This window comes from Clarias gariepinus, chromosome 8 (genome assembly GCF_024256425.1).
Source record: "Clarias gariepinus isolate MV-2021 ecotype Netherlands chromosome 8, CGAR_prim_01v2, whole genome shotgun sequence".
Taxonomy (NCBI): Eukaryota; Metazoa; Chordata; class Actinopteri; order Siluriformes; family Clariidae; genus Clarias; species Clarias gariepinus.
Genome location: NC_071107.1, coordinates 4,619,635 through 4,633,412, shown reverse-complemented (window position 1 = coordinate 4,633,412; position 13,778 = coordinate 4,619,635). Strand labels below are relative to the sequence as shown.

The window sequence follows — 13,778 nt, the reverse complement described above, 5'->3', positions numbered from 1 at the left end:
AGCTGTCGGCCATTGTTTATCACCGCTGGAGTGAAATGTCACCTAAGCGAGTGTGTTGTACAGTTGTTGGGTGTAATAGCGAACACAGCAGTCGTCATTCACTACCGACATCTGAGCCGCTGAGGACGCAGTGGCTGAATTTAGTTTTTGAAGCTAACGTCCCCGCCGATCTACCTAAATGCGTTCATGTTTGCGCTAATCATTTTTCACCAGACTGCTTTATAAACGCGGGTCAATATAAAGCAGGTTTTTCTAAGAAGCTGCTCCTGAAAAATGGATCTGTACTAACGCTTCGTGTTCCTGCTTCATCTTCATCAAGCTCGGTGAGTGTAATTTCTTTTTCTATGAATCTTTGCAGATCGCCTTTTCTAATAATCACGATGGATGCGGAGTGTAAATTAACTTATACTTTCATAGAACATGGTTATGGCTTCTTCTCTATGTACATCCGTCTCTATATAATCCCTAATCGCCCGTTTATAATAAACAATGCATTAAGGTGATTGTCTAGTTGCAAACTGTGTATGTAGTCGGAAAACTATATTATGCTTACCTTTGTAACGTTAGATGGTTTATAACGATGTCTGTCGAAGATTAAGAAGTCATGTAAACACATCAGTAAACACATCGCATTTGTATCGCTCTCAGTAAGCTTCTCCGCTTTTGTTGTTGTTGCTCGCGGCAGCGTAACAGCCCGTTAATTCATGCCCGTGCAGTGATGAGAAAGACTAATCGAGTCGATGCATGTCCATTCTTTTAATTTCTGCGTTTTCAGGCGATATTACAAACTTCCGGTTGGGTTCCAAAGCATTGCCTGCACTGGACTACACTCCCGTGGCTATACCCCATGTGTGTTGTAAAGACACGCCCCACAGAACTTTAGGACCCTAAAGAATCATATTAACATTTAATGAAAAATAGGTCTGGATGACCCCTTTAACATTGTCTTCATACAAATGAGCTGTCTTAATACTAATAGGAAAAGTTTTGGCACTGCATTTCCTGTGCATGTGTTGCATCCACATATAAGGAGAGTGGATTTAAGGTTGCTTTAAAAAACAAAAAAGAAGAAATGTATATGTCACCTCTATATCACTAGACACTGTTACTGCAATTTAACACAACATTATTTCTGTTCTGCTCTGTACTAGGATGTATTGTATCTACTCAACATCCCAAATTAAAGGTGGCATATTTTAGGGGTAGCTCCGTGGCGAAGGCATTAAACTACAATTCGCAAGGTTTCAGGTTCAAACCCCATGACCACGAAGTTTCCGCTGTTGCGTCCTTGAGCAAGGTTTACCTCCTTTTTTTTTTTTTTTTTTTTAAACTCCTTTATAACAAGTTTACATGAGCTCCCTGGGAAAAGTATTTTACACTTTTTTTTTCAAATACACTGTTTTGTAGTCTATAAAGTACAAATGAGCAACACCCCCATTCCCCATGTCTCTTTGCAGAAGTGCATTTTTTAGCCACTCAGCCACAGAATGCAGGAAATGTGACTTCACTGAAAACAGGGTCCAGGAGTTGAGCCAGAGGTGAAGCTAAGCAATTTTTTTTCTTGCCTGGAATAATTTCATATCAGGTGTGAAATCTGAACAAAGTGTTCAAGCACATTTACAGACAAAATGAAAAAAGAGTTTGTTTTTCTCTCTCTCTCTCTCTCTACACACACACATACACACAGTGTGTGAATGATCAAAAATGATAAATAAATGTAAATAAGTATGATCAATGTGAGTAAAAGATAATTCTTTAATGCCATACCCTACTGAAGACCTTGATGGTTTTAAAAGATTAGGCATTTTAGTTATCAACATGAATTACTTTACATTGTAATGTTCGAAATTTCATCCTATAACAGACATTTATTTTCTCTTTGCGCAGACAAGCTAATCTCAATTCATACATCTCCTAGAGGCAGAGGGAATGTTAAAAACATCTTAAGCTTCTGAATATGTTTATAAATAACAAATAGTGTTAACAATATGTTGTAAACAAGATGCTAGTATATTCCTATTGCTGTTATTATATTCGGCGATATTCACCTCATTAGTCACCCTGCTTCCTGTCTGCACAGCCACACCGCACACACTACACACACATCTCCCTCTGTGTGTGTATACACATCTGCTTTTTTCTCTCCATGTTCATACTTTTTTTTTCTTCCATACTGTCACGCAGATTTAGAATACGCAATAACAGTATTGATGTACAGTATATTGGTCTACACTGGCAAGTATGAATTCTGGTATTTCTTTACAGCATATTGGCTTCATGTATATTATATGATCGTGTTGGGTAACAGTGGTGGTGCTAAATCACTGTGACCTCATACAAACGGATGTAGGCACTTTGATGCTCTGGGATATTCTCTGAATGAGACAGATTTTATTAGCATTCAGAGGTAGGAATTTTTAAATGAAACAAGGGTAAAATCATTTAAAAATCAAATAAATCGGTAAAAAAGTAGAGCTGGTAGCAAAAACGTGTGGTTTACTGTACATTGCTGTGACTGAATAATGCCCATACCGTTACACTGAAGTAAGTAACAACAGAGATAAGTGTGAATATGAATATGTCATCATTATTAGCACTGTAAAATAATAATCTAATATAAAAACATGTGAAAATATCATGAATATGGCAAAATGTTGCTAATATCGCTCATTATTCTATTCTATTCTATTCTATTTTATTCTTAACCCTTTAAGTGTTTCTATTGGTAGAACACTTTTTGAGTCACAATCCTACTGAATAATGTGTCATGCTGATTGAGATGACTCAATCAGCATGACACATTATTCAGTACGATTGTGACTCAAAAAGTTTGGTTAAGGTATGCGATGCAAGAAGAAATGAAATGTTTTTCTTAGTTATGATGTTAAAGGGTTAAATTATCTTATTGTACTTACAGTTTTTTATAGAATTCCCTTTTAGCATCTTTTTCATTATTTTCAAATCATCCCTTTTTCCTTTAAGCTTCATCTTTAAAGATCTTCAAGATCTTTAACTTTTTGGCAGAACACTTTTTGAGTCATTCATGAGTCTTAATGAAAAATGGATTAAGCTGTTCGAGTCATCTCTACCATTTGGTTGAGGTATGCTTCAAAAAAGGCTTTCCGAAAAATTCAACAATACAATTTAAACCGAATGCCTATAAATATCTAGGAGTTGGTTTAACAATTATACATTTCTTTTATTGTAATCGTATCATAAAAATATTATGTACATTTTAAAATTCGATATATATGTTCCCTAAGTCATTTAAAATATATTATTAGTGTAATATACAGCACATCAGTGCAATTACATCCGATCTTAGGTAAGTTTATGTGTTTAAAATACGCTCCTTGTTTTTTTTAAAAAAAACCTGCATCCACTAAAGGCAGTGTTTTACAGTACAGTACTACCTGTTTTTTGCATCTGGCTGAATTTACAAAATGCATCAAGAAAACAGATGGTGAGTTTCTTGGTTGGATTTTTGTGTGTTTTAGTTTTTTTGTGCTTCGAGCACAACCTGGCCTTAACACCATGCCATGTTTCAGGGTGATGAGTTCCCAGTGCCAAATCTGTGCACGGTTTAAATGTGTAAAGGCCTGAAGGTTTGGATCACCAGACCTCCATACCATTGATAACTTCGGGACTGTTTGGATCATTAAGCGAATCACAGGCGAAACCCTAGTGGCATTCTTCCCTACTCTACCACATTTGTGCTCTTATTAAAGCATAACTGCATTACTGGGAAAAAAAATGATACATGTGACTCATTTTTGGTTGCCTTTAGAAAGAAAGTGTCAGATTCCCTAAGATCCCAAATAATGAGATGCTAATTTGTGTGTAATGGGACAAATTGTGCATGCAAAAAGCGACGTACTGAAGAATAATTGCATGGCACAGTAGGGGGTAGGTTTTCTGTGTGCTGATTGTTCTTAAAGGCCTTGATGAGGTCAGATCTCAGAAAGTGCTTTCACACCTTTTAATCTGAATCATAAGTCTTTAATTTGTGTGATGTTTGGTTTGGAATATAATTAACCCAAAAAAAAAAAAAAAAGTTGGCTGAGGAACACTCAGGGTTGGAAACGGCTTCATTCATTGGTCAGAAGTTCAGCGATCGCAGAGGCCATTTACATCATTAAAATCAGATAGGAACAAAAATATAACAAAATATTTATATTGGTCTCTAATTTAAAACATGTTGTGTATGCACCCAGAGTGTGTGTGTGTCATTTCTGTAGCGCTGGATTGGCTCGGTTTAGACGTGTCTATAAATTGACAGACAGGGAGGGAGCAAGCATTACACACTATTTTCTTTCACTTTGGTTTTCCACATGTGTACTAGCAGGAAACAAAAAAATATCGTCTACTGCGCCTTTACGATAGACGTCTCCTGTCTCAATTTGAGGGTTACCAAAGTTCATAAGCTATTTTTCCATGTACTGTAATGTAATGTATAACCGTTTTAATCAAGGCTGCCAATAATTCATTAACGCAATTAAGGGAGTGTAAGGAACTGAACGAAATCAGATAGGGTGTGTTTACTTTTTTATGGTGTTGTACTCACCCGGGCCAGGCTCGTTCCTGAGGGCACTTTGTAAGGCACGTACTTCCTGTAGATGTGGCCCACTCTGGAGCAGGGCACGTCATACATACTGCCTCCACACATCCATACCTAAGGGGAAAAACACACACACACACACACACACACACACACACACACACAGAGTATATAGCCAGTAATATTTCTTTTTAAGCACTGAGAGAGAGAAAGAGATGAGTAAGACCTGATATCTCTGTGAGCTCACTTTTGGGTTCTACTCCAAATACCAGTGAGTAAGTTTGTTCTGCAATCATCCATAACACTGTTCCACCATGTTATATGTCATAAACAAGCGCCATCCTCTCAGGCTCCAATTACACTCCTACTAGGTGACAGTGCAGGAGAGGAGGGGGAAATTCTGCCTTTTTCCTCCTGCTTAGTCTCTACTCATCTGCCTCTCTCTCTCTCTCTCTCTCTCATCTGAACTGCACATTGTGATGAAGAGAAAGAGATTTTCCCTCAAGCAAGAGAGCTTTCTGATGTGTTTCCTATATAAAAACAACTGAAGTTAGATTCTGCATCTGTATCGTGGAAGTGTTGTGGGCATTTGACAGACGGGGTCTGAAGGCTCTTCAATTCATCGTATCTCCCGCTGTGTGAGAGAGCAGCATGCCGATATCAAACGCCACGCTGCTCTCTCTTCCTCTCCCGCTGGGGCAGCTGCTTAGCGGTCAGGCACACTTCACACGCTCCGTGATGGAACTGGCCTGGACATTGGCATCGCCACGAAATCAAACCCCGCTCCCTTGAGAGTAAACAAGGCAAAGGTGAATAGTTCTCACACGGTCACTCGCGTAGCGCGTAGAGGGATGAAGTCAGGGCTCGGGATGTAACGGAATATTATTGGGAGGGATCGTGCGGCATGTTGAAATCCGCCCACGTCCGACAGAAGGACGCCGGTTGGATAAAGACAGCTGACCGATATATTGGCCGGCGTCAAGCTGGAGCGCTCCAAGTTGGTCCTCGCGCTGCACTCACGCTAAAGCTGAATCACAGCGATAACACATTTCTCACTATTCATTGGGTTCGTAAACAAGATCTGCAACCTAGCTATACATTTATTTTTTGACGCGAGTCATGCTGGAATATGAGCAGTGACAGTAACAATGATAAGAAATAAATCCGTAACAAAATCTGCCAATTTTTATAAAATAATAATAATAATAATAATAATGAAAAATAAAAAAGTCCTAATTTAGTTCCTGAAATATTTTTTGCAGTTGCCATGGTTTCCAGACAGCCTGCACTCCAATCCCAAAGTTCAACTGATGCACAGGAGAGGCGCGCCTCATGAAAAAGCAGCCGTGGCAGGTATTTTATCTCTAATAAAAATGAAAAATCCCTCACGCACACGTCTCTGGTGTGCTGGCCTCACTAATCAAAACCGAATCACCTCAGACGGACAGGAGATCACAGGGTCACAGGGACCAATTAGTTTCAGCGCTGCCTGGAAACGCACCTCTGCAGTAGCCTGCCTTTTTTTTATTCCGGACTCTCCGTGTCCCTTTGGCTGTGACACACAGGAAGGAAAATGACAAAACTCCAGTGTGAGGACTAACCGCGGCTTCGGGGAGCTGTCAGGGAATGAGAAATGCTCGTGTGGCGGGACGGAAGCAGTCGGACCTCATCACGCGCAGTATTGCTTTTTAGAGACTTTCTGCTTCGCTGTGGGGGCAGAAATGAAGGGGGGGGGGTGGAAAAGCAGCAGAAAACTCAAGAAGTCCATCGACAGACAGGAGACAGGAGTGTGTTGATGAAAGACTTTGGAATTGTTCCATTTTTATCCGGTGTACCCTGATGGAGTGCTGCCCCGTATTTTCTGCCCCTGTAATCAATCCTACAGTGTCAAGACTATTCTTGACCCACTTGAGGCAGCTCAACGGGTCAAGTGCTTCCGATGCGGCGCCTCAAACATCTGTATGCACACAAGCCTGAAGCTCACTTCAGCTCACTTCAGCCCACTTCAACAGTGTTCACCACTTTCTTCTGTTTCGAGAACAACTAACTAACGCGGCGTAAAAATCACTCTGAGGACACCGTGTCCATTTCCAATTTAATAGATTGCACTTTAACAGAATATCTACTCAGGGAAATATAACTCAATTTAATAATCATTTATAGTGATTTATATATAAGGGAAAAAAGAATCTTCATCAATTATCATGAAACTCAAGTTTTATATTTATTGAGTGTGGTGTTCAGTCTGAGCAGATACACAGGTACAAATCTACTATTCTCCAGAGGTTCAATGCTAAAACAAGGCTAAGACTTGGACCCCACCATTTTTTTTGGGACACTTATATCTCCACTGGATGCACATGGGAACATCTACAGCAGCAGAAAGTGAGTCACGTGGACTGAAGTAGAGCACCAGCTTTGCTTTTGAACCAGCATACGGGTATGTTTTTCATTTTGGTTTAAAATGCTGCTGAAAAACACTAACCACACCTTTAAATCTCATGTAAATGTTGGTCATAACTGCATATGTGCGTTTTTTTTTTTTACCCAGGCACGCACAAGAAAAGTGTTCATTCCATCACCATCGTGCAACAGAGTGGAAAATAAAAGTGCTTACGAACCTAAATCATTATCACTGAAGCACTGGATAACACACAGTGTTATAATGAAAATAGAAATCTACGATAGAACATCTTAAATAAAGTTGTTTGCCCTTTAACGACAGCCCATTTAAGTGTTTTATTCTTCTTATACTGCACCAGCTAGATAAGATAGAAAGTGTCATATATTTTAGATTTTTACATTTACATACACGGTGGGACGGTGGTGTAGTGGTTAGCACTGTCGCCTCGCACCTCCAGGTTCGATTCCTGTCTGAGGGATCGATTCCTGCCTTGGGTCTGTGTGTCCAAAGACATGCAGATTAGGCTAATTAAACCCCCTTTCGGCTGCTCCCGTTGAGGGGTTGCCACAGTGGACCATCCAATCCGCACACAACTTGGCACAGGTTTTACTCCGGATGCCCTTTTTCGACACAACCCTTTCATTTTTTTAACCAAGCTTGATTAGGCTTATTGGCATTCCCAAATTCTCTGTAAAGTGGGAATGAACATGTAAGTGTACGTGTATGAACGTGTGCCCTGCAATGTGCCCTGAACGTGTGCCCTGCAATGGATTGCCACCCTAACCCTAACCCTTGAAGTACCTCGCACCTTGCCCTAAGTCTCCTGCCCCAAGTCTCCAAAATCTCCCTGAGTGTTCAACAGCCATGCGTTCGGGCCCCTGTGATGGAGAATTCAGCTACATGAAGTGAGATTGAATCCGATAGATCGTCCCAAGACAGGGCACATGATATCGGAGTTAATACTTGATGGGACCAATAACCATTACATCACCCAAACAAGGCGAAAATGGAAAGCATGCTACTGATGAGAGAAATCTGTACCGCCACAGAAACCATGGCCTCAAAAATGTGTGTATATGTGTGTGCGCGAGCGTGTGTAGGTGTATGTGTGTGTCGATCGGCCCTTCAGAATCTCTCACCTTGAAAGAAATCTCGTACTGCTCTCCTCCCCAGATCTCCAGGCCCGTATCGTAGCCTCCCAGCTCCCAGAACCACTGACGGTTCACAGCAAACAGACCTCCGGCCATCACTGGAGACCTACAGAGATGAAGAGAGGACCAACTTGTTCACTACTCTTTCTCTCTCTCTCTTTTCCTCTCGCTCTCTCTCACCCACACACCTCATAATACATTTATAAGGTATAGATTCTGCTGAAGCTCAAGGGCAGTTCAGCTCGACAGAGAAATTCCCTGAAGGTCATAAAGAGGGATAGAGTCACTGTATGCCAGAAGGAAAAAAAAAATCAGCGCTTTAAAGTTTGTGAGGAGTTCAGTTCTTCAGAATCAGAGTTTATAATAGATGGAGGACGATTCAGAAAAAGAAGTACTGGAATAAAATGTTCTCTCTCTCTCTCTCTCTCTCTCCCTCTGTCAATATAAGATGAACATACTTTGAACCCATTTCTAGGCTTATTACATTCCAGGAAAGCAGCAGACTTGTAAAAGCCTTCTATATGCTTAAACATTTACGTTCACAACTCTCTCTCTAACGTAGCTTGGTTCTGGAGGGCCCCCTATCTACCCTATCTAGTTCTGAAGCGCCCCCTTATCTACCCTATCTAGTTCTGGAGCGCCCCCTATCTACCCTATCTAGTTCTGGAGCGCCCCCTATCTACCCTATCTAGTTCTGGAGCGCCCCCTATCTACCCTATCTAGTTCTGAAGCGCCCCCTTATCTACCCTATCTAGTTCTGGAGCGCCCCCTATCTACCCTATCTGGTTCTGGAGCGCCCCCTATCTACTTTTGGAGCGCCCCCTATCTACCCTATCTAGTTCTGAAGCGCCCCCTTATCTACCCTATCTAGTTCTGGAGCGCCCCCTATCCACCCTATCTGGTTCTGGAGCGCCCCCCTATCTACCCTATCTTGTTCTGGAGTGCCCCTTATCTACCCTATCTGGTTCTGGAGCGCCCCCTATCTACCCTATCTGGTTCTAGAGTGCCCCTAATCTACCCTATCTAGTTTTGGATCAGAATTCATTTATAAGAATTAAATTAAATGTAATGTGTGAACATTATTCTCTTTACCCCAGGCTTTAAAAAACTTTGATTTAAATTTTTAACAGCTGGACTGAATTGTGTGTGTCAGTGTGTAATGCAGAATGGTAACACTGATGCAGTACAGTATGTCGAATCTAATATTGATCTAAAAACTGCAACTAGGTTGGCTTATGGAAACGAGTTCATATTTATATTCTGATATACATCGATCAGCCATAACAACATAACCACCCATCTAATATTGAGTAGGTCCCCTTTTTCCACTAAAACATGATGCGCCGAGTGTTCTGACACCTTTTTATTGCAACCAGGGTTAACCTTTTCAGCAATTTGAGCTCCTCATTTGCATTAATAAGCCTTGGCCACCTGTGATCCTGTCGCCAGTGGTTTTTCTTCCTTGGATCACTTGTAGTATGTCCTGACCACTGCAGACCCGGAACAGCCCACAAGATCTGCAGTTTTGGAGTTGCTCTGCCAGTACATCGTCTATGGACAGGGTGCCAATCCATCGCAGGGCACGCACACACACTCACTCACTCACACTCACTTACTCACTCACACATCACAGGCAATCTAGGAACGCCAATTAGCCTAATCGGCATGTCTTTGGACTGTGGGAGAAAACCGGAGTACCCGGAGGAAGCCCACCAAGCAAAGGGAGAACATGCAAACTCCATGCACACAGAGACGGGAATCAAACCCGGATCCTGGAGGTGCAAGGCGACAGTGCTAACCACTTCACCACCGTGCCGCTTTCTCACAGTAGCTACAGTTACCATATCTCATAGCAGTGAAGCCTTGTACTGGATGATGTTGATGTGTGTGAAACAGAAAAATGAGAACATATAAGGGGTTTGAGTGACTTTGACAAGAGCCGAATTTTGATTTCTAGAGGACTGAGTCAAATCAACTCCAAAACTGTAGCTCTTATGGGATGTTCCCAGACTGCAGTGATCAGGACATACCAAAAGTGATCCACAGAAGAAAAACCAGTAAAAGACGCATGGACGGCCAAGGCTCACTGATGCACGTAGGGCAGTGAAGGCTGGCATGTGTAGTCCCATTAAATAGAAGAGCTACTATAGCACAAATTCCTGAAAATCACATATCATACTGAAACTGCAGATATTTGTATGCCTTTTTTAACTTTTTTTACCCCCTGTGTTTCAGGTTGTGGAGAGGCAGAGGCGGTCTCAGGGGCGTGAGCATGAGCGGGTTCGTCTGACATATGGGTCACTTTGTTTATGTACAATTACTCACCGTGGCCCACACGATGCTCTGAACGATGCGCCAGGATGAGCATATGTGAGGAGCACGAAACACAGCTCGCCGAAATGCATCTAACATTAACCTTCATTTACCAAAGGACCTCATGCAACCTGGTAGACCATCCAACAACCGCGCTCGGCGTTAATAATTTGCGAGAGTGAAAATAGGATAGAAAAAAAAAAATGCCGGTGGAAATGTTGAGCCAGTAAGCTGTTTAAAATCTCAGGATGAATAAGAGAAACGCAGGATAAAGAAGTTAATAAATAAAGTTCTCATCCATTAAATACTCTCGTGTCAGAGCATGTAATTAATACGACTGATGTAGCAGCTCAGGACTGGCGTGTTTTCATGAAAAGATGACTGTGAACAGAATACGCTGTAATTAAATCGGATTTCATTTTTCTCCTGTAACTCTAGCTTCCATTGCTTTAGAAATTGAGTAGTGAAGAAAAAGAGATGATTTCTTTTCTAAAAATTTTTTATTTCGTAAATACTGTAGATTTAGCTGTATGAGCAGGGTTGCCAGATCTGTGTTTATGAACAAGCAGCGTTAATACCGCAAATGAAAAGAGTATGTAACTTTAAAAAAAATATATATAAATACTTGTAGTTTATAAATAGCCTTGATGCTGGGAGAAATTCATACGGACTGCCTACACAAGAACAACACACATGCTGGTAAAAATTAATAAATAAATCAAATGAATAAATAAAAGCGTGCCTCATAGAAGGCTTGTGCAGAAAACGCACAATGAACAAATTTTAGCAGAAAACACAGCCTAATTGCACATCAAACAGGAGGAAATAACACTACATCAGGTTTAGTGTGTCTGCTCACCTCCGTCCCATCCATCAGTGGAAAGGCACGAGTGCAGGAGTGCTGCTGAGCAAATTAGCCGGGTAGCGGACCAATCTTTCCGCTGATGATGTGCTGCGTTAATGATCTTCCTTTTTGTCCTTTTTTTTTTTTTTTTTTTACTATGTGGATCTTTGCAGAGGAAATACAGAACCTAGACAGAAATGACCAAAGATACTGCATGTCCACTGCTTTCCTGATTGGATCTGCTTGTAAAATGTAGCGCCATGTGTTCACTAAGCGTGCATCAGGACCGAGCGATCACAGTATCAGCTATCAGTTTAATTCTGAGCAAGATGCTTTGATGCTGACATGACACACTATGTGATATTATGTGGTTTAAACTTAGCAGAGGTTATCCTACTAATAAACAGACTGGCATTAGTTACACTTTTTTTTGGATGTCTTATATTTTAATGGCTAGTCAAGCACAACTTTCTACCCTATTAAAGATAACTAATGCAGAAAGATTATGCACTACGAATGAGCCTAGCACAACTTTAGTTCATAAACATGTGTTATAGGCTTTTCATACCTATATGGAAATATAATATACAGACATACTCACTCACTCATCGTCTATACCGCTTAATTCTGTAGACAGGGTTCGCAGGGGGCCTGGAGGAAACATAGGGCATGAGGTGGGGTACACCCTGGATAGGGTGCCAATTTATCACAGGGCACACACACATACAGTACAAACACTCATTCACATACTGGGCAATTTGGGAACGTCAATTAGCCTGATCTGCATGTCTTTGGACTGTGGGAGGAAACCCTATACATAAATTTGAGATATGTGCCATAAGCATCAATCAGCTACCTGTATAACATTGTTGCCAAAAAAAAAAAAAAAACATTACGCCCGATATTGTGCAGCATGCCAACTCTGATTCTCTCTGATTTTCTTTCTTCCTAAAAAAAACACAACATACCCAAACATATTTGTAACTTTTCCTTACTGACAAAATCAGCTGCATGGTCGTGATAATAAAACATGCACCAATAAATAACTTTTACATTTACTTCAAGGGGACAGAGAGAGAGAGAGAGAGATAGAGAGAGCGCGAGGGCTATCATGAGTTTCCTCTGAGACACGCGATGTCTGCGCCTTTTCGAACCGCCCATGTGGAAGGAAAAGCATGAACGGCTGATTAGTGTCGCTTGCTGTGAGAGTGCAAATATGCCACCTCTCTTCCCCGACAGCAAGGCCAATCTGCTCCCTATAATTCTGGTTGTAGAGGATTCAGCCAGGATTCAAACTCACGATCTTCAGGATTATCGAGCAAACGCACGATCGGCATGTAGTCAGTTACATGGGGATTAATCACTCCCCAGTAGGGGTGCTGTAAGGAAGGGGGAAAGTATGGACGATTCCAAAGGCTCCTAAGAGACAGAGTCTTAAAAATGCTACGGCAATTAAAAAAAAAAAAAAAGGTTCATGGGTCCAGGATATTATATAAAAGATTAATATCCAACTGCATCTTTAGTGTTAAACAATGTAATCTGTGAATCTTGATATTTTTGTATGAAAATAAATCTTTATTCGAAACAAAAAGGTGGACAAGTGAAGTGCATGTAATAAGTAATCAGCGTAAACAGAAAGTAAAACATACTGTAGTACTAAAGTGCTTTAACGGGTGCAACTATAGCATGCAGTCCCTCTGTGTGTCACTCTGTCTCTCTCTCGCATGTTCACTCTATAATCAATCAAACTTAGTACCCTTGTGTGATGTGGCTTAAAGAAATTAACTGTAAGGAGAAAGCGCAACAAATACACACAGAAGGAAAGAGCAAGAGAGAGAGAGAGAGAAAGAGCGAATAAACAAGAAAGTGTGAAAATGACAGCCAAACAGGATGGACAGGACGGCGCCAAAATCAATTTGCTCTCGTGTAATACCCGCCGCTCCGCTTCCCTCCGATTTAATAAGGCGCTGAAATATAGCAGTCGACTCAATTAAGCTTGCTAATGAAGGAGCAAACACTTCACTGGCGAAACGATCCGAGCGTTCCCCTCCCCACTTCCAGCACTCGTGCCAATAAGAGGAGACGCAGAAGCGGAAGCGGATTTGTGGGAGCTTTGTAAAGCGAGACGTGGAGGGAGGGAAGCTCGGTGCCAGTTTTTTGGGGCTCTGGGAGCGTGTTTGATCAACTGAGCTTCTGGACAACACATTGTCATGCGTGAGAGGAGATTCAGGACAGTAACATGCAAAGGCGACATGGGGGGTGGAAACATGGACAAGTACCAGGACTTACCAGGGATAGATCAGTATTGCTGTAGTGTTTTTGATACAGAAATGCGTCATCAGATTAGTATTGATCAATCGAGGATATAGAAGACATCACGCTTTCCTGGTTTAAACAAGTAAAAAGTGTGCGTTTAAAAATTTAGCCTATAGCAAGTTGATTTTCAATTAAGTGCATTAACTCTATTGGTTAGCAAGCATTGAGTAGGGTTTTGTTGCTTAACTTTTA

At 41.2% G+C, this 13,778-nt stretch overlaps 1 protein-coding gene across 2 annotated transcripts in view; it reads right to left on the bottom strand.

Moving 5' to 3' along the window:
• galntl6 (polypeptide N-acetylgalactosaminyltransferase like 6) overlaps positions 1–13,778 on the bottom strand; it is a 279,651-nt gene that overhangs the window by 27,932 nt on the left and 237,941 nt on the right. For both annotated transcript variants that reach the window (XM_053502156.1, XM_053502157.1), the window contains 2 exons: positions 8,102–8,219; positions 4,565–4,672 (listed from right to left, as the gene is read on the bottom strand). In XM_053502156.1, coding sequence (XP_053358131.1) covers positions 4,565–4,672; positions 8,102–8,219 — 226 coding nt within the window. The remainder of the gene's footprint in view (positions 1–4,564; positions 4,673–8,101; positions 8,220–13,778) is intronic.